This window comes from Podarcis cretensis (assembly GCF_951804945.1).
Source record: "Podarcis cretensis genome assembly, chromosome: 7".
Lineage (NCBI taxonomy): Eukaryota > Metazoa > Chordata > Lepidosauria > Squamata > Lacertidae > Podarcis > Podarcis cretensis.
This window is the reverse complement of record NC_137176.1, coordinates 24,603,109-24,623,562: the sequence shown is the minus strand read 5'-3', so window position 1 is coordinate 24,623,562 and position 20,454 is coordinate 24,603,109. Positions and strand designations below refer to the sequence as shown.

General features: G+C 46.2%; 1 protein-coding gene across 1 annotated transcript in view; it reads right to left on the bottom strand.

The window, feature by feature from the left end:
* TNFRSF11A (TNF receptor superfamily member 11a) overlaps nucleotides 1-20,454 on the bottom strand; it is a 45,587-nt gene that overhangs the window by 8,484 nt on the left and 16,649 nt on the right. The window contains exons 2-7 of the mRNA XM_079984983.1: nucleotides 12,566-12,647; nucleotides 10,628-10,753; nucleotides 9,083-9,226; nucleotides 7,118-7,211; nucleotides 6,148-6,236; nucleotides 2,287-2,391 (exon numbers count right to left, since the gene is read on the bottom strand). Coding sequence (XP_079841109.1) covers nucleotides 2,287-2,391; nucleotides 6,148-6,236; nucleotides 7,118-7,211; nucleotides 9,083-9,226; nucleotides 10,628-10,753; nucleotides 12,566-12,647 — 640 coding nt within the window. The remainder of the gene's footprint in view (nucleotides 1-2,286; nucleotides 2,392-6,147; nucleotides 6,237-7,117; nucleotides 7,212-9,082; nucleotides 9,227-10,627; nucleotides 10,754-12,565; nucleotides 12,648-20,454) is intronic.

Genomic DNA, 20,454 nt, shown 5'->3' with positions numbered 1-20,454 from the left:
CTATCTATCTATCCTAACTAATCTCAAGTTCAAGTACTTTAGTCCAAATTGATTGATTTTTAGACTGTCTAGTCAATATCTATCGCAAGAGTTGGGTGCACATCAGGCAGCTGATTTCAGTAGACTGGTGCATTTAATACTGGTCAGTGTCCTTAATAGGTTAAACATTAAAAAAAATTACAAGGCAGCAAGTATAGGGCTGGATCTAGACCCAGTTAGTTTATGTTTTTAAAATTAATGGGACTTAATAGTCCTGACTAACTCAAATCTCATTGGATTTCAGTGGGTCTACTATGAGACTGACAATGTCTGGCTACATGCCACAATATACAATTCACTAAACTAAAGTGGGATGAAGTTGTTTAATTTTAAACCAACTTTTCTCAAAAACTGAAAAAAGTGTGTTAAAACAATCATTGCAAGCGCTCTCTCTCTCTCTCTCTCTCTCTCTCTCTCTCTCTCTCTCTCTCTTTTCTCTCTCCAAATGGAATGTGTGTCTATTTGGACCATCTGTGCCAGAAATAGAACATTCTACATCCACTGTGTCTTTGTTCCATCTCATGTGCCATCCGCCTATGACTGACTTGTTAATGATCTAACTGGGTGCAAATGATTGGTTGGATCGTCTGTTGCAAGATATATCACATGAAATGACAAAGGAACAATTATATATAGCTCTGGGGAGACTTGAAAGACACACACACACACAAAATCCATTAAAATAGTCTCATTGGCTCCATTGAAAGAAATGGTGTTTCCATGAGTTATGTGCATTGCTTGGGGGCTAAGGTGCAAATGAGGGCATTTTCTGAGGATCAAGGTAGTAGCAACTTCTTGCTTCCTATGAAGAACAGACTATCTGTTCACAACAGTCCCTTAAGGTCTGCTATGTATATGTTTAATTATTGTCCAAATATTCTGCACCTTGAGTCTCAGATAGCAAAAAATTGCAAGAAAACAAGGTAAAATGGGTCTCAAATGCTAACTGGCAGGTATAGAGAGGTTGAAACCAGACCATGACCTGACCGACGTTTTAAAGAGTTCGTTATGCAGCAGGGGTCATTGTTATTTTCCAATCCATCCGAAGGATTCTTCCTGGAGCGTAGTACAAATTTACAGGGCTGGCCACAAAACCACTTTAACCAGTCTGACATGCTTTTAAGTTGACTCAGCAGCCGCACCCTCAAGTCACAACCCAGTAAAGTTGAAGCGCTTGGATTTAGGCCCATTTAGACCGAAGTTCATGGAATCAAACCAGCTCAGATTTCAGCTCATGAATTATACACCAATATGCAAGTTCCATGGAAGCTAATAGTCCTGATCCAGCAACTGCTATCAAATGCACAAGCTATGATGCACAAAGGGAGTTCAAATATATATTAAAAAAAAGTCCAGTAGAACCTTAGAGGCCTGCTAAGTTTGTTTTTGGTATAAGCTTTCGTGTGCATGGACACTTCTTCAGATACCCTTGGTATAAGAAGAAGAAGAGTTTGGATTTGATATCCCGCTTTATCACTACCCAAAGGAGTCTCAAAGCGGCTAACATTCTCCTTTCCCTTCCTCCCCCACAACAAACGCTGTGAGGTGAGCGGGGCTGAGAGACTTCAGAGAAGTGTGACTAGCCCAGGGTCACCCAGCAGCTGCATGTGGAGGAGCGGGGACGCGAACCCGGTTCACCAGATTACGAGACTACCGCTCTTAACCACTACACCACACTGGCTCCCATAAGCTTTCGTGTGCATGCACACTTCTTCAGTTAAGGTCATCTCATTCTTTTCAGTGGAGGAAGCAGACCTACGTGTACAAAGGAACGTACAGGCCAGTGTGCTCCCTCCTTAGAAATAGGCAGAGATGCTCATGTGCATGGCAATTTCTTGTGTACAATTGAGTGCTCAGGATCTAGGATGAAAATTGTATGAGTAGCAGCTCTTACATGACAGTGCCGTTCCACAACTCCAGGTAATTTCATTGGGTTTACACAGGGTAACTTCCAGATGGATTGTGCCCATGGTGTATGAGCACATTTTGCATTCTGAGTATGTCTAAATAAATTGGTGGTATTTCATGTATGAGAGTTCTGTGTTTCAGATCCAAAACGTATTATTTGCAAAAGTTGCAACGCATTTGCTAAAACAAAAAGCACACTAAAGATCAGTTTAAAAGATTAATGTGGGGATTTATATACTAGCTTTTACGAAGGCAAATTAGGAGGCTGAAATAGGAAGTGCACAGAGAACTCATGGCTTTCGCAACGGATCGAGAAAGACATAATTAAATGCTACGTACCTGTCAGTGCTTTCCCTTTATTGCGATAGAGTATCGCAAAGACCGCAATGCCAACCAAGGCAATGAGGAGTGGAATAATCAGTATATAAAATAATGTGTTGGTTTCTGGAAAATAAAAGGACAGATAGGTGTCAGAGCATTTTGTATATTCAGGTAGGAATATATTCCTGGAAGTTGCCATTTTTGTTATTCAAAATATCCCTTTAAAGCACCGATTGTGTTATGACAGAAATCCAGCAACACGGAAGAATAACTGGAACATTTATTCCAATTATTCCTGTTAATTTCCACGGTCTTTCAGTGACCTGGTTCACATGGCAAAGTGTGAACACATGAGCATGCAGGTACAGTGGTACCTCGGGTTACATACGCTTCAGGTTACAGACGCCACTAACCCAGAAATAGTACCTCGGGTTAAGACCTTTGCTTCAGGATGAGAACAGAAATCGTGCTCCGGCGGCGCAGTGGCAGCGGCAGGCCCCATTAGCTAAAGTGGTGCTTCAGGTTAAGAACAGTTTCAGGTTAAGAACGGACCTCGGGACCGAATTAAGTACTTAACCCGAGGTACCACTATACTTGGAATTGCAGTTGCTTTCACCCCCCCCAATTCCTGCTGCTGCTGTGCTGCCCACAGCTAAACCATGGTTTGTCTTTGTCTTATGTTTGACCCCAGATTCATGGTTTGTCTCCCAGAGAGAAAGCATGAGTGGTAAACCAAGAAATAGCATTGGCTATGGCTTGTGGTTTGTCTGGAGCCTGGAGCAATGCTAAACCAAACCATAGCTGAGCTCTGGGTAGCACAGCAGCAGCACCAAGGGGAGAGCAACAGTCATGATTTCCACAGCAGCCGTAATCCATGTTTTTAATGGTTGATGTCATCTTATGTTTTCATATGTGCTGGAAGCTGGCCAGAGGGGCTGGAACAACCCAACCAAATGGGTGGGGTATAAATAGTGCGATGATGATGATGATGATGAATTTCCATCCTTTAAAAGTGTCTTACTAGAAGAATGATGGGAAACTAGTTGGGATTTGGAGATGGCACTCTCCCCGAAGAGCCCTTTTGGGCCTACGGAATGACTGTGAGCTCTGGAGGACCTGATCCCTGTCCTGCACGCCTTTTCCTATCTGGCCTGGGAGGGTAGGGCCCTCACTATAATAATAATAATACTTAATTATTTATACCCTTGCCATCTTGATGGGCTTTCACAGCCACTCTGGGCAGCTTCCAATAAAATATTAAAATACAGTAATGCATCAAACATTAAAAGCTTCCCTAAAAAAGGGATTAGGGACGCGGATGGCGCAGTGGGTTAAACCACAGAGCCTAGGACTTGCCGATCAGAAGGTCGGTGGTTTTAATCCCCACGATGGGGTGAGGGACCGTTGTTCGGTCCCTCCTCCTGCCCACCCAGCCATAGCTGTCAACTTACAGATTTGAAAATAAGGGACCAGCAGCCTTGAAAATAAGGGACCAGCAGCCTTGAAAATAAGGGACCTGCAGCCTCACCTGTTCCAGGCATTCCAGTCTTCCTGTTCTCCTGCAGTCTGGTCAAACTCATGCTGGTAGCTTCGAGAACACTGTCCAACCAACTTTGTAACCAGAGGTTCAACTGACTAGAATCTGAATCACATGCACCACAAGGCCTATGCAGCCTCAACTTAAGATGGCTCCCCAGCCTGGCTTTGCACTGCAAAGTTTGCAGCAGCACGTGCAACAAAATGGCGTCCAGCATTCAAAACCCCCCTCAGCTTGCATTAACTAGCCACACACAAGGCATGCAAGCTCCACCCCCCAGTCGTTCTTAGACTTCTTATTGGGTGAGCAACACAGCCAAGCAACACAGTTGGAGCCTCCCTCCTCCCTGGCCGGCAGGGAGGGAGGGAGAGGAGCTACTTCCTTTGAAATTTAAGGGACATCCTTTAAGGGACATTTAGGGGACATCCATCAATAAGGGACAGCCGCGGGACATGGCGCTGTAATAAGGGACTGTCCCTTCAAATAAGGGACACTTGACAGCTATGCACCCAGCAGTTCAAAAGCGTGTCAAAGTGAAAGTAGATAAATAGTTACCTCTCCAGCAGGAAGGTAAACAGCATTTCTGTGCGCTGCTCTGGTTCACCAGAAGCGGTTTAGTCATGCTAGCCACATGACCCGGAAGCTGTACATCGGCTTCCTTGGCCAATAAAGCAAGATGAGCGGCGCAACCCCAGAGTCGGTCACGACTGCACCAAATGGTCAGGGGTCCCTTTAACTTTACCTTTAAACAAGGGAACTGACTCCAGCTACAAAAGCTGAGGTTGCTAAAGAGCCAAATGCCTTGGCTGTTTCTTACTGCAGATCCAGGACATTGAGCCTGAACTTCCACAGCAACTGCCCTCCATGAACCACCATTGACAGCAACAGCAGTAGCAATGTTCTATGCTTATGATAACATTTTATTCTCTTGCTTACAATGCTGTTTAAAATGCACATTTTATATCTGACTTCCTTTAGTAATGTTTTCTTTTGAAATGTTTTAGATCATTTTTGGGGGTAACTTTGCAGTGTTAAATGTGCATTCTGTAGCTGACCTCCTTTGCAATGTTTTATTCTGAAATCTTAAAGATAATATTTTAGTTTCCTGTTAATTACGTTGCTTTGAATGTATCCTATATATTATACTTTCTTCGGTAATGTTTTATTCTGAATTGTTTTCTTTGATGTCTTAATGTGTTGTAAACTGCTTTGAGGTTTTTTCTTAAAAATATAAAGCGGTATAGAAATGAAAATAATAATAATAATAATAATAATAATAATAATAATGCATCTTTACATTTAGCTATTATTTGGCATGGCATTACATGTGAAGAAGGACACTGGTTGTCATATTGGAAACTTCACTGGAAAGTGCACAGAGCACAGCTGAAAATTGCAGTTACTGTTTAGGGTCTGTGCAAAGCAAATTTTAGGTAAAGGTAAAGGGACCCCTGACTGTTAGGTCCAGTCACGGATGACTCTGGGGTTGTGGTGCTCATCTCACTTTATTGGTGAGGGAGCTGGTGTACAGCTTCCGGGTCATGTGGCCAGCATGACTAAGCTACTTCTGGTGAACCAGAGCAGTGCACAGAAACGCTGTTTACCTTCCCGTTGGAGCGGTACCTATTTATCTACTTGCACTGTGTGCTTTCGAACTGCCAGGTTGGCAGGAGCAGGGACCGAGCAATGGGAGCTCACCCCGTCGCGGGGATTCGAACTGCCAACCTTCCGATCGGCAAGCCCTAGGCTCTATGGTTTTTAACCCACAGTGCCACCTGCGTCCCTTAAGCAAATTTTAATTCTGGAAAAATCCACTCTTGCACGAATCTTGTTTAATTATATTTGGAAAATAAAATATTAATCAATGAGATTAGCCTTTGGCCCATCAATTTTCATGTTGTGAAAATCTTGTTGAGGATAACATTTAATAAAGCCCTCAGGGTCTGAGGAACTTAAGCCTGCCCCCACTTAAGCCAAAATGAATGTCAACTTAAGTCCTACAAATAATACACAACTTTTCTTTAAACAATTGCAACCCTTTGTGGTCCCATCGTTGTTTGTCATGTTATGAGCTTTTTTGTATGCCTGAGCCCCCTTCTAATTCCTTGATCCAACACAGATTCAATTCCTGGAATAGCCAGGCTAGCTTGCTGGTGAGGTAATGGCCCTCTAAATTTGGGCCATTAAGGTAACAAAGGAAGTGGTTCATCGTAAAGACACCACAGTCTCCCTGGCCCTTATTCTGAAGAAACACGAAACCTGGTTAAGTGCCTGAAGGCCCCCAGCATCTTACAACTTCTTGGAGTTTGGGGTGGCAAGCAACCGTATATTTTTGCATTTACCATCTTGCGGCTGCTTCAGTTGCTTCTTACAAACGACATCAGCCAATCTGTTCCCAGGAATTTTTTCCTCAGTTCCTAGAGCTGTGCAGCTAAGAAAAGGAAGGAAGGAATATATTAACCCTTGTAATATACATCTAGGGTAAACAGAAACAGAGAATCATAGAACTGCAGACTTGGAAGAGACCGAGGGGGTAATCTATTCCAGCCCTCTGCAATGCAGGAATCTTTTGGCCAATGTAAGGCTTGAAACCACGACCCTGAAATTATGACTGGAGAGGATGTCAGGAAACAGGAAATTATGTTCACATGTGGTGGGGCGGGGGTGTAAATATGTACAATTTTTTTTGGCAAAGGGTGTTTAAGGAGATAACAGAAATCACTGGGTTAAAGCTGACCAAAAGTCCAGAGGTAGAATTATTACCAATTTACGATAGGATGGAAGGTTTGCAGGCTACGAAGGGCTTGCTCACAAATTTATTGACAGCTGCACAAATTATTATCGCTAGGAAGTGGAAGGGCCAAGCAATATATAAAATGGAAGAATGGTATAAAGAGGTGTGGGATATAGCTATCAATGATAAATTAACATGTGCCACTAAGGTAAGATGGGGAATATGCAGGAGGAATGGTTTTGAGGAGATATGGAGGGTGCTTGTAGAATTTATACTGTTAAAATGGAAAGGGGTCAGACCATCGCAAGAGGTGTTGAAATTTTGGGAGGTTGGATAGTTACAATGGAATGGTCTCGGTGGTGGGGTGCACATTTTCATTCTTATTCATTTATTATTATTACTTTGCCAAAACAAATAAATAAAAAATAATGTATAATATGTAAATATATGTATAAAATATAAATAAAAGAATGGAAAAGAATAAATTGTGAGTCTCATGCTCATTTCATGAGATATTTGATATTTTAAAATTGATTTTTATTATTATTATTTTACTGCTATAGATTCGTGGCACTTACTTGGTCCACGTTTTGCATGCATCGGTTGCGGAAGAGACGTTAGAGAAGGATCCTCTTGGGCACGGCATGCACACTGTGTCCTTATTTTGTTGTACTGTGGGAAACATAACCAGTAAAAGCACCGAGAATAGAGCATCACTTCATACATGAAGACTTGTTGCTAACAATCCTATTTTGCAAATCTTAGGAGCAGGCATTTGGTGCAAGCCAACGATGAAAACCATTGACGAAAAGGCTGAGGGACGGTGGGCTGCTTCCCACATGTTGCAGAATCAAACCAACTTCTAGAAAAAAATAAATAAAAGCCAAGCTGTGCCCTTCCGTGGTAGCAGGACCTGAAACAGGAGCTGCAGCGAAACCTCTGGTTCCGCACAACGGGATTTGCTGTGCTTGCATGCTTCAACATGGGATTACAGCTATGATAGACAAACACAGTGGATTTTGAAGGCTTTGAAGCATCCACATATGTGTGTATGGAAACACACAAACCCTATCCACCATACACATAGCAGAGGGACAGAGGGACGTTTTTGCCTGGTGGCCCAGATCGTTAAATCCCGCACCAAATTTGATGGGTGGGCAGGACTACCCACCTGTTGTTTATCTCATGCCAAAGGTAAAGGTAAAGGGACCCCTGACCATTAGGTCCGGTTGCGGACAACTCTGGGGTTGCAGCGCTCATCTCGCTTTATTGGTGAGGGAGCTGGTGTACAGCTTCCGGGTCATGTGGCCAGTATGACTAAGCTGCTTCTGACAAACCAGAGCAGTGCACGGAAACGCCATTTACCTTCCTACCAGAGCGGTACCTATTTATCTACTGCATTTCGTGCTTTCGAACTGCTAGGTTGGCAGGAGATGGGACCCAGCAATTGTAGCTCACCCTGTTGCAGGGATTCGAACCGCTGATCTTCTGATCGGCAAGCCCTAGGCTCTGTGGTTTAACCCACAGCACCACCCGCGTCCCATCTCATGCCAAACACACACCCAAATCAAACAGGATTTACTTCCTCACATACCACCTGATAGGCAGGGGTGGTGCTGCCCGTTCCTGCTTTCTGCAGAGTTTGGGTGTGTGATGCAGCTTCCCTGTGGGAAATTCTCTAGTGCTGCCCCTGAACCAAGCAGGACTGAACTCCCCACGCATCCGCTGATGGACAGGAGGAGGTTCAATATTTCTCTCTGCAAGGATTCATGCTCTGTAGGGAAAGCAGACCTCTATCTGCCCCACACATTAAATCACATGTGGTGTCACTGGAAAGGCAGGCAAGCGTGGTTTGGTGGAAACAGGCCGGTAGGCCAAATTTGGCCCTTGAGCCAGAGGTGCCACACTAAGGTTACCAGACATCCCTGTTTCCTGGGGACAGTCCCCGGATTTACAAATCAGTCCCCATACAAAATCCATTGAAGATGAAAAGTGTCCCCGGATTCATTGAAAAAAATCTGGTAACCTTATGCCACACTCTTGACATGGCGTAAAGTATGAGACAGGTGCCTCCCCATACAGTGGTACCTCGGGTTACATACACTTCAGGTTACATACGCTTCAGGTTACAGACTCTGCTAACCCAGAAATAGTGCTTCAGGTTAAGAACTTTGCTTCAGGATGAGAACAGAAATCGTGTTCCGGCGGTGCAGCAGGAGGCCCCATTAGCTAAAGTGGTGCTTCAGGTTAAGAACAGTTTCAGGTTAAGAATGGACCTCTGGAACGAATTAAGTTCTTAACCCAAGATCCCACTGTATAGCGAATTGATTTATACTTTTTAAAAAATGAGGAGGAGAGATGATGTGAGCAATTCAGGCCTCCTCTTGGAGTGCTTTCCCACGTGTCACCTGACGCTGGGAGGGGATCAAGTGGATCACTAGCCCAGTGAGCATCTAAAACAGGCCACTGGCATTTGCAAAAGGCTCCGTGCACAAACTGGACCAAAAGTTCCCAGGGTGGCTCAGCAAAATCAGAAATCTTACTGGGATGCTTGACTCCAGAGCCAGGGGGACATTTCTTGTTCCGCCGGCAGCAGTCGCAGTCTTCATTCCAGTGGTAGCCTGCTATGCAGGCACACTGCCGCTGGCTTGTGCTGTTTCCCGGGTTCACTTCTATCAACGCTCTTCCTTCGAACAGAACAAAGTGGGGAAGCAGATGGAGGTTAAAGTCGTGCCTTCACAGCTTCCTTCGGAGCCTTTAGCCTGACCTCGACCCCGAGAACCCCTTCCTAGTTGGCAAGAGTGGCTTACGCCGGACTGCAAATCACACTCCCTTGTGACTCCTGGTGGGACGCAGAAAGGGTACAACTGCCTGTTGTGCCCGTGAGTAAGGAACAGGGAAAACCCCAAGCTCTGAATCAGCAGAAGAGGAAAATTCAGGGAAAGAAGTACAAATGTCAGGGGAGGGGAGTTAGTGCGGGGTGGGGTGTGTGGATAATCAGAAGGATGGAGTTTAGCAGAATGCAGTTTGTTCATGGTCGGTTGCATAAGGGAAGTCCCCCCAGAGTCCAAGTCCCAGTTTGGCACGCCATCTCTCAGCCTGCTGTGGGAGACTGTGGTGGTTGCCAATTAAGTTTCACAAGCAGGTTTAAAGGGGTGTTTGCATCCCTTCTCCACACACACTCTCTCTCTCTCTCTCTCTCTCTCTCTCTCTCTCTCTCTCTCTCCCTCTACCCTTCCAAAAGTCAGTTCCCTCACAGATTTTAAAGGGCCTACATGGTTAAGCACCACATATACCATATTGGCCTGAATATAACCCTCACTCTCTCCCCCCCCCCCAATTTCGACTGTGAAAAGTTAAAGTGCGGCTTAAATTCGCAACCTCACAAAAATGGGCTTTTACGATATCGCTGCTGAATCAAACATACAGTAAAACGGAATGGGTGTGAGTGCCTGCTGAATTTTAAGGGAGTGGCTTATATTCGGGTATTGTCTTCTCTCTCTCTCCCCCCCCCCCATTTGAATTTTAAAGGTGTGGCTTATATTCAGGTGCAGATTATATTCAGGCCAATACAGTAAGTAAACAAGGTGAGTCGTCTCTACAAGCTTTGGGTCTCTTTTCAGGACATGCTCAGAACCAACTGAGTTGGTGGTCCTTGGGGAAAGGTGTCCTCACCAGGGCCCCTTCCTGGCTGGGTTCCCTTCCTTCTTCTCAGTATCACTGGTGCCCATTAATCTTAGGGAAGTAGGAAGTTGCCTTATGCTAAGTCAGACCATAGCACCAACCAGTTCAGTATTGAAAACACGGATTGGCAGCAACTCTCCTGGGTTTCAGGTTGGGGACATTCCCAGTCCTACTTAGAGATTGCAGAGATCGGACCTAGAACCGTATGCATGCAAATTACATGCTCTACCACTGAACTATGGGCCTTTCAGTTTACAATCTAGTATGGTACAGTATGCTTAACTGTACGGCAAGGTAAGTAGCACCTACAGTTAACAATCTAGTATTCTTCTCCTACTAATATGATAACGCAAGTCAAGGACTCAGATCAGAGGCACAGCAATGCCTTAGCTACTTTCCCTTACCTTGGTCACATATTTTATGAAGCGAGCACTTTTCTTCTTCATTCCAGATGTCCATATACTCATTTGGGCCACAGGGCTGGCATATGGTCTCTGAAGTGCGAGTGCATTTGGCAGACATGTACTTTCCTTAACAGGGCAGGAGAAAAGGCTGGTTACACCTCAGGTTCTGCAATGCTGACAAGCTAGCACTAACAAAGGCTTTTAACTCTGGTGTGAGAATTATTTTCCTCTTCCCAGTTAAGGTATTGTTCATCAAAATACTGGAATGAGGGTTGTCAAAATCTATTTTGAAAGGACAGCTAAGTTCTACAGCCATGGTGACCCAGGTAGAACCTGCTGAATCAGGACTGGCAATTGACAGTATGGGGTCAATCATGAGTGGTCAACACGCACAAGTGGATTCTGCACGATCCACAGGGAGCCGTTTCCACAGAAGCAAATTTTTGCCGGTCACTTCTGAAGCTTACTGGCTTTGCGGATTCTATTATTATACCAATTTCTAGACCGCTTCCCAGTGACAAGCCATCCAAGCTGTGTTTGATTTAAAAAAACAGAAGCAAAGTAAAAACAGAAACACAAGCTCTAAAAACAATAGAATCAATTCAACAATCTCTTTAAAAAACCCATACTCATCAGAATGTAATTTTAAAATAGCACTTGATAATGTAAACTGACATATATTGTTGACTCTTGGGCTCTGTTTTGATGTCCTGGCTACTGGGCCAGCCCTGCCGTTAGGTAGACAGCAGCAGCCAGCTCAGGCAACAGATGCTGGGGGAATAAGAGTCCTGTGCCAGAGGGCAAAACTGCATGTGCCTGTCCTATGCTCTCTAATCTAGCCTGCTGTCCTCAGTGGCAGCAGAGAATGCTAGCTAACGCATTGCCAGTGTTGAAGTATGATTCGATTGCCAGTCCAATAATGGACCAATCTCCACTGTTCAACCAGTTAATTTCAACTCCCAGATATCAAATTGCAACTTGTGGCTGAAATTTTTGGCCCTGGTCTCTGATGTTCAAGAAGAACATTCCACTAAGCTTAGCCCAAATCAAGATGATGGTTTTACAAAACGGAAAGACCTGGTTAGCTGTGGGGTCTTAGGCCTGTCATTTCCTGTGAACCACCCTGAGAGTATAGGGCAGTATAAAAACAAACAAACAAACAAACAAACAATAAACAACAACAACAACAAAGAAACTGGCACCTTCCAAAGTTTTCTTGCATGCCACATAAACCTCAAAACTAAAAGCACTGGGAGGGACATTTTATGTGAACAGGTGGCCATCTTGGTCGGACTGTGGGGAACTCGGCTCCAACTCTTCACCTCTTCCTTTCTCCATCCCTCCATTCCTTTCACATCACAACCCACCTCCCTCCTCTCCTATTGCTCAGCTTTCAACATCCCCTTTTCCCGCCACCTTTTCCTTATATTACAAACCTACAAACCCCTCTGTTTCCTTTCTCTCCCTGCTCTCTATTTTGGCAAGGGAGGGAGTCTCTCAGTGCTACCATTCCTCTGAGAGATTTCTGCGCAGTTATGGGCACCTAAGGGAAAAATCCTGACACACGTATATGAGCCTGGCTTCATTCCACCCAAACAAAATTTCCGGGACAGGCATCAAAATGTAGTCTGTATTCAGTATCAAATGGGTGCACCCCTCAACAGAAACTAAAAAGGAGCATCTGACATGTTTTTCTTACACAAGTACTCAATTTTTTTCATGGGGGCGGGGGCGGGGGGAACAGCTATCATCAGTCAATGCAGCTCATATTCTACACTGACTAGCAGTGCCACACAAACACACACTGGGGTTTCAGACAGGACAGGAGTCTTCTTCAGCTTCACCAGATTGAATCTGGGATCTTTTGCATGCAGAGCATGTGCTGAGAGATGGGGCCCTCCCCATTTCCTGGAAGAAGCACGTCCTAGGTATGCTTACCTGGCTCACATTTGGTGCAGCACCGTCCAGAATATTCATAATGCTGCTCGCTGCTACAGGGAGGGGTGATTTGTAAGGACAGCTGGAGAATGGAGAAAGAGAGAAATTAGGACACCGTCAGTTAAAGCGCTCATCGTTATGAAATATTTCAAGGCAATCCCAAAGCTTCGCATCCGAATGTGGATTCAGTTGGCTGGGGCTACGGTTATGATGTCTCGCAGTGATTCCATCAGGCAGTAAGAGTTAACCTGCCTGAAAAGTTAAGGGGAGGAAATAACAGCTCAAAACAAGCAAATAAATGAATAAAACTTCATTAACATGGAAAATATATCTACAATGTGTTGTTGTTGTTGTTGTTTGTATGCCACCCATCCTCCATAGATCTCAGGGCAGTTCACAAGACCCATTGTTCATCTTCAGTCACTAAAACTGATACATAATTAAGGCCTCCTACTGCTATGCAGGGTGCCAACTTGAATAAAAGGGCTGGCACAGTGCAGCCACAGTGTCAGAGCCAAGTGTGTGGTGTTGGGAAGCCAGGAGAGTGAGGCAGTCCTACCCAGGCAACCCCGCTGGCCACTATTGGTGAATTGTCAGGAGTCCAGGTTCCCAGCTTGATAACACAGTAAGCGTAGCTAATTAAAAAGGTGGATTTATTGCAAGGTGGATTTATAGCTCTGGACAGCTCTAACAAAGCCTCTGGCACCATTACTCAAGATGACCCTTCTGAAGACTCTTTCCGGCGTCAACAGAAGATGTTGAACTTACAAACCTTACGTCTCTTGTTTTGCTTCCTATCTAGCAGCCCTCCCATTCGCCGACTCTTCGGACTTAGTTGATCAGCTCCCACCTCTTCCTTTTCTGAGAGGCTGTCTCTGAGTTCATTCGCAGCTGTTTGTGCTTCCGGTGACCTTTGGCTGTGTTCTAGCCTGCTCTCAGCTACAGCCTTATCAGCCTGCCTGTCAAGGTCAGGAAGAGCCAAAGTCTGCACCTGCCGGCTCTCCCCTGCCTGACTAACATCAAAGCCTCTCTGTTCCTGGCTGCTTTCTGCAGTTGGCTGCAAACCTTCGCTGGGAGCTGGCTCATTCCTGACACCAATTTATTAAATTTGATAGCCGCTTTATTTTAGTCATACTGTAGCCCAATATCATGAAGTGTCAGTGGAATGTATCGTCATAAGTTTTTTTGGAGGGAGGCAGAACCCCATAATATCTACATTCAGTGAGCAAACCCATAAATGCATGGAATGTGTATACCATCAATGTTCCCAGCTTAAGACGTTCTCCCCTTCCCCAGCTCATCAGGCTGAGTGGGAAGTCTGGGGCTGCCTGTTAAAGGATGAAGAGGTGGCTTGGCCAACGGTATCGCAAGACCTGGAGCAGCACTAGTTGGGAAACGAGGGGAAACCCTTCTGCCCGGCAACAAGCCTAGCAGCTAGGGAGTTAACACTCCCCCCACCCACCCGCTGCTGCCTTCAGTTTTACAAACACACCCTGGTTGGCAGTGGTGGAGCCTGAGAGAATCACAGCCAGTCTGCCTTTGCTTGCAGAAGGGTCTTCGCTTGCAAGCAAGAGAAGAGAAGTTTCAGAGACATCCCATTTCACTCCAGGGACTTTTGATTCCACATCTGAAGGCAGCCCTGTTTAGGGAAGCTTTTAATGTTTGATGTATCACAGTATTTTAATATTTTTTTGGAAGCTGCCCAGAGTGGCTGGGGAAGCCCAGCCAGATGGGCGGGGTATAAATAAATTATTATTATTATTATTATTATTATTATTATTATTATTATTATCATCATCATCATCATCTGTTTTGTTGTGAGCTTCCCAAACGACTCAACTGCTAGATATGAAACTGATATATATATATATATATATATATATATATATATAATTTTTAAAACCCTGGGATATGCACATCATCAACAACAACAACAAAATCCAGGTTCAGCTTTCTGATGGTGTGCAAGTTCCACACTGCAAGAAAGAAATAAAAGAAAAGTAAAGAAAAGAAAAGAAAGATTGAAATTACATGAATAACAAGATTGTCATCTCCTTTCTCTCACCACCGAAGCAAAATTACCTTCGCTAGTGTTCTTCTTGGGAGTAAAATAGCACAGATGTTCCCAGCTGTGCCAAACCAGAACTTAGGAGGCAGGGTGGTAGAGTACCCCACACACACACCAAGAAAGGTTTCATTATAACATGTCAGAAACAAAGTGCCTTCAAAAAATGGAGTAGCTCTGCTTTGAAACAGCCACTGGTGTTTTCGTGGCTTAGCAGTGCTACTTAGTTTCCACCCCCTGGTATGGGAAAATCAGCATTAACAAGCAGCAACAGGGAGATTGGGATGTATACAAGACAAGCACACCATGTGGCTGCCCCCTTCAATGTCTAGGGACACTGCAAATATGTCATAAATTACTGGTGCAGAAGTGCCCTTAATCCCATTGAATAAAACGGGGCTCACTTTTGAGTAGACATGTGTAAGCTTGTCCTGTTGATCATGTGTTACTGTTAAATCAGGTTACATTTGAGATAATGTTATCTGTTATATCTAGAGATATTTATCTTAGAGATAAATTTGGTTCCAAGTCCTATTCGCCTGGGTCCCTTGCAACTAAGTATTCGTGTTTACCTATAGATATCACACCTATTTCCCTTTAATATTCTGAGAAGGAAGCCACTGCAGCAAAACCTGCTCCTTAAAGACTGACAAATACCTTATGGTAAAACCTTTTGCGGACAAAGTCCATTTCATCAGATGCATCTGATGACGTGGACCCAACCCCATAAAAACCTCTACTGTAATAAAGTTTGTTAGCAAGTTTAAGGTGCCGCAAGTTTTTCCTTGAAATTATAACCTCAGTGCAGGAGTCCAGCAGTGAACAGGGCACAGAGAGGGAGTTGTTGCCCATGCGTAACTCAATGGAAATCTCATCATGTACTCAAGACATTGATCAGTGACCCCATTTACCAAGTGGTGACTTATCACTCTATGCATCTTTAAGCTGTTCATCTCTAGTTCCCAGACAGTACCAGATTTATGTATAAGCTAAACAAGCTATAGCTTAGGGCCCCACTCTCTTGGGGGCCCCAAAAAAATTTAAAGGGAAAAAACAACTGGATGTACATTTCCAATATATAAGATAAAAAACAAATAAAATAAAACCTACATACAGCAACAGTGTTTTGTGTTGTGTAGGCTCCTATGATGTACCGTATTTTTCGCACCATAGGGCGCACCGGACCATAGGGCGCACCTAGTTTTGGGAGGCGGAAAACTAGAAAAAATTATTCTGAACCCCAGAAGCCAGAACAGCAAGAGGGATCTGGCTTCTGGGATACCGTGTGGCTGTTCTGGCTTCTGGGATAACCGCGCCAAGCCTCTTCAGGGCAGCGGGATGAAGGTTCCCCCTGCCCGAAGAGGCTGCGCAGGGCTAAAGCAGAAGCCAGGACAGGCGCGTTGCTGAAGAGGTGCTGCGCCTTCTCTCTCTCTGTGCAGCACCTCTCCTTCACAGGAGAGGCGCTGCACAGAGAGGGAGAAGGTGCATCGCCCCTTTAGCAAAGCTGGAGGCCTCCGGCTTCCAGGTCAGGCGCGTCGCCGCGAAGCCAAGGAGCATACATTCACTCCATAGGATGCACACACATTTCTCCTTCATTTTTGGAGGGGGAAAAGTGCGTCCTATAGAGCGAAAAATACGGTAAGTAATGGACCCTGCCTGCTAGCCTGCTCCCTAAAATTTGCTCATTTCTATATATAGCTTGCCTACATTCTGCATGGACTGGTTGCATGGCAGCATGTAGCATGCAGACTGCAGTGCAGCACAGTTGAATGTAGGTCAAGCTGTTGTACCTGTTATCTAATAAGAAAGAGTGCTTGTATGATGATCAGGCAGCATAGACTAAGGGTATGAGTCTTATGCCTACTGATTGATTTCATGTAACACATAATTTGTTTATTTTGATCCCATTACAGCATGGGTAGGCAAACTAAGGCCCGGGGGCCAGATCCGGCGCAATCGCCTTCTAAATCCGGCCCACGGACGGTCAGGGAAGCAGTGTGTTTTAACCGTTAAAATGATATACACTGAAATTCAACCAGGGGGATACGAGGAAGTCACTTAACAATGTTACTAAGATTGGTTTAATACGGTTGAGATTTATGTTTGTTTGTTTAAATTTTTGGGGGGAAATAAATAAAAAAAGGGAAGCAGCATGTTTTTACATGAGTAGAATGTGTCCTTTTATTTAAAATGCATCTCTGGGTTATTTGTGGGGCATAGGAATTCGTTCATTTCCCCCCCACAAGGTCTGAGGGACAGTGGATCGGCACCCTGCTGAAAAAGTTTGCTGATCCCTGCATTACGGCTTTGGATACTTATTAGGTCCATAAATTACCATATAGCATATATTCAACACAGAAAACAATGACAATTTGTTGTTGACAGAGGACAGCTGGACATATAAAGGGCCCCCTTACCTTCAGTAGCTTAGGCCCTCATCAAACCGAAATCTGGCCCTGTTCCTGGACACGTAGTGAGAGGAGAATCATTCCACATTTGAATCCCTGGATTTAGCACTGAGTTACAAAGTGTGTTACAGCAATACAGATGAGCCACTTATCAAGTAACCACTTCATAAAATATATGGACCTGTCAGGGACTCAGCGGGAGCGCAGGGAGGAGAGGAGATGGAAAGCGAGGGGGAGCAATCCGAGGGCAGCGTAGGAGAATATGACAGCAGCCCGATAGATTCCATGAGCCTCTCCAGCGAATCGGAAGATTCACAGAAGGGGGCGCCGATGGGCAGGGCAAGGGGCGACCCAAGGGGGACACCCCAGAAGCAAGGGGCCAGCGGGGACTCCCAGAGCACCAGTTGCAAATCAGGACCAGCTTCCCCACCAGAGCGTAGTGGGGGGGAGGAGTCCCAGGTGTCAGAGCCCACATATGCACCACCAGCGAGAGAAGATGAGTCAGGGTGGACCACGCCTCCATCGGAGAGCGAGTTAACGGTTAAGAGGAAAGTTGCAGGCTGGGCGCGCGCGCCAAGTTCAAAGGTACAGGCGAGCGGCACAGAAGGTAGCCCGGATAGGGAACCAGGTCCTAAAGCCCGCCGGAAGGAGGGGCAAGAATCGTCAGGGTCAGCGTCAGAGGAGTCGAGGAAGGATGAGACCCTAGCGGGCAGGAGGGCCCAGAGGAGAAAGGAATTTAGGAAGAGGTGGAGCAAAGCGAGAGTCTTAAACTGGTGTGGAGGGGGAGGAGACTCAGACAGGACTTCGCCGGTCTAAGCTCGGGACGTAGAGCTGCACGCTGCGGCTTTGAAATGGAGACTGAATCTCAATAAAGACTTTTGTACATAACTACAGCCTAGCGTTGGTCCTCTGTGAGCTGGGACCTGGAGGCAGCTCTGACAGTAAGTCCTGTCTCAGATTTCAAAGAACCTCGCAACGTGAGAGGACGCAGCGAGGGGCGAAGATTGGTGCTTCGCGAGCTCACAAAAGCAGCACAAGATGACTACAGAAGAACGACTGGCAGCTTTGCAAGAAGCCGTGGTACAACTTAACGCAGAAATACGAGCGGCAAGGAGGAGAGAAGAGGAATCAGATGCTGTCTGCAAGGATCTGCAAAACAGGTTGGAAATGTTGACTAAACAAGGGCCACCGGCAGCCAAATCAGAAGGGATCGGGCTCGGGAAGAGAGGGGGGAGCCTGGTGTCGCATTTCGATGGGAGTCTGCAGCAATATCCTAACTTCAGAGCAGACGTAGTTTTTGCGCTAAAGTTGCTGGAGAAGGACTTTAGAGATGAGCAGGAGAAAGTAGGCTTCATACTAACGCATCTCCATGGAGAAGCTAAAGCGTGGTTGCGCAATCTGTGGAGAGATAATGATCCAGCCCTCCAAAACGCAAAAGCCTTCATTAAGGCGATGGACGATTGTTTTTTATCGGAGATAGATGTCGATGTCGCTAGAAAAGAGATTCACGGTCTGAAACAAGGCAGAGCCACTGTAAGGCAATATCATTCCCGCTTTTTTGCATTGGTCAACGCGCTGGGATGGGAAAAAGATTCAGCGGCCGTCAGGGACCTGTTCTGGGAGGGGCTGAACGGGGCTGTGAAAGACGAAATCGCAAGGGGGGAGAGGCCACGGAGCACTCAAGAAGTGGTCCAGAAGGCGTTGACGATTGGTGTGCGGCTGGAAGAACGTCCCTGGAGCAAAGATGAAGGGCGTTGGGGACGCACGCCAGCAAGGGCACCTCCTTTCTTCCCCAGAGACTCAGCGCGCGCTCAATCCACGCCTCCACTGGGAGGGGGAGAGGAGCCGATGGAGATAGGTGGTGCCAAGGCTCAGTCAGCGACCAGAGCCCTCACACCAGGAGCAGCCAAGGTGAAGCCTCCTAGAGGGAACAGGAAGTGTTACATCTGCGAAAGTGCTCAGCATATGGCAAAAGAGTGCCCCCAGAGGCTCCACAAGCACAATGCAGCCTCAGCAAAAGTAACAGAAGCAGCTCAGCAGAGGGAACCGCAGCAGGGAAACGACGAAGTCTGGCTGGAAGCAGAGCCGCTGGGGCCCAGCCAGACGAATCAGTGAAGCAGTCCCCAGGAATCTTACAGCCCACAGACCCCCTCCCGCCCAAACCAGTGGTGCAGCTCACCGCAACACTCCAGCTTCCCAATGGGCTCACCATGGAAGTGCCTATTACCATTGACTCTGGTAGCAATGCAGACTTTATGGGGGTGGATTTCATCAAGCAACATAGCATAGCGCTCCTGCCTGCCACGATGCCCCTGAAAGTAGTGACAGTCGATGGAAGAGAATTGCTGGGGGGACAGGTGGTACAGCAAACGCCGCCAATGGTGATGCGCATTGGAAATCACCGCGAAGTCATCAGCTTCAACGTCACCCAACTGTCAGACACGCCCATAGTGTTGGGCATGAGCTGGTTGGACAGGCACAGCCCGGCATTGGCATGGTACCAGCGTAAATTGACCTTCTGCTCCTCCTACTGCGCAGAACATTGCATCATGACTAACCAGGAGGACGAGGGGCAAGAGGATGACCCACAGCTACAACTGGGCATGCTGCAAGCTGTACCCGACAAGTACAAGGCGTTTTTGGAGGTCTTCTGCGAGAAGGAAGCGGACAAGCTGCCTCCCCACAGACCCTACGACTGCAAGATTGACCTCTTGCCGGGGGCAACGCTGCCGACCGGAAAACTGTACTCCATGTCTGAAGACGAACTGCAAGAGCTCAGGGAGTTCATAGATCACAATTTGAAGCGGGGATTCATCCGAGAATCCAAAGCAGTGGGGGGCAGTCCTGTTTTCTTTGTGAAGAAAAAAGACACGCCCCAGAAGAGGCTTGTAGTTGATTTCAGAATTTTAAATTCGAAAACCAAGCCCACGGCTTTCCCGATGCCCAAGATCGACGACTTGCTCGCGACGGTGAGAAAGGGACGCATCTTCACCAAGCTGGATCTACGAGGGGCGTACAATCTTATACGCATGCGGGAGGGCGACGAGTGGAAGACGGCCATGTTCACGCCCTTGGGCACCTATGAGTATAGGGTTATGCCTTTCGGTTTACAAAATGGCTCCCACTGCTTCCAAGCCTTCATGCATCACGTGTTAGCGGGGCTCCTATACAAGAAGTGCGTCTGCTTCCTGGACGACATTCTGATCTTCTCGGAATCGCAGGAGGCTCACGAGAGAGATGTCAAGGAAGTCCTGCAAAGACTACGGGAGCACAGGCTTTACGCCAAGCTGGAGAAATGCCAGTTCGACATGACGGAGGTGGATTTCCTGGGCTACAAGCTGTCCGACAAGGGAATCGCCATGGACAGCGCCAAGGTACGATCAGTACTGGACTGGAAGAGCCCGCGCAATCGGAAG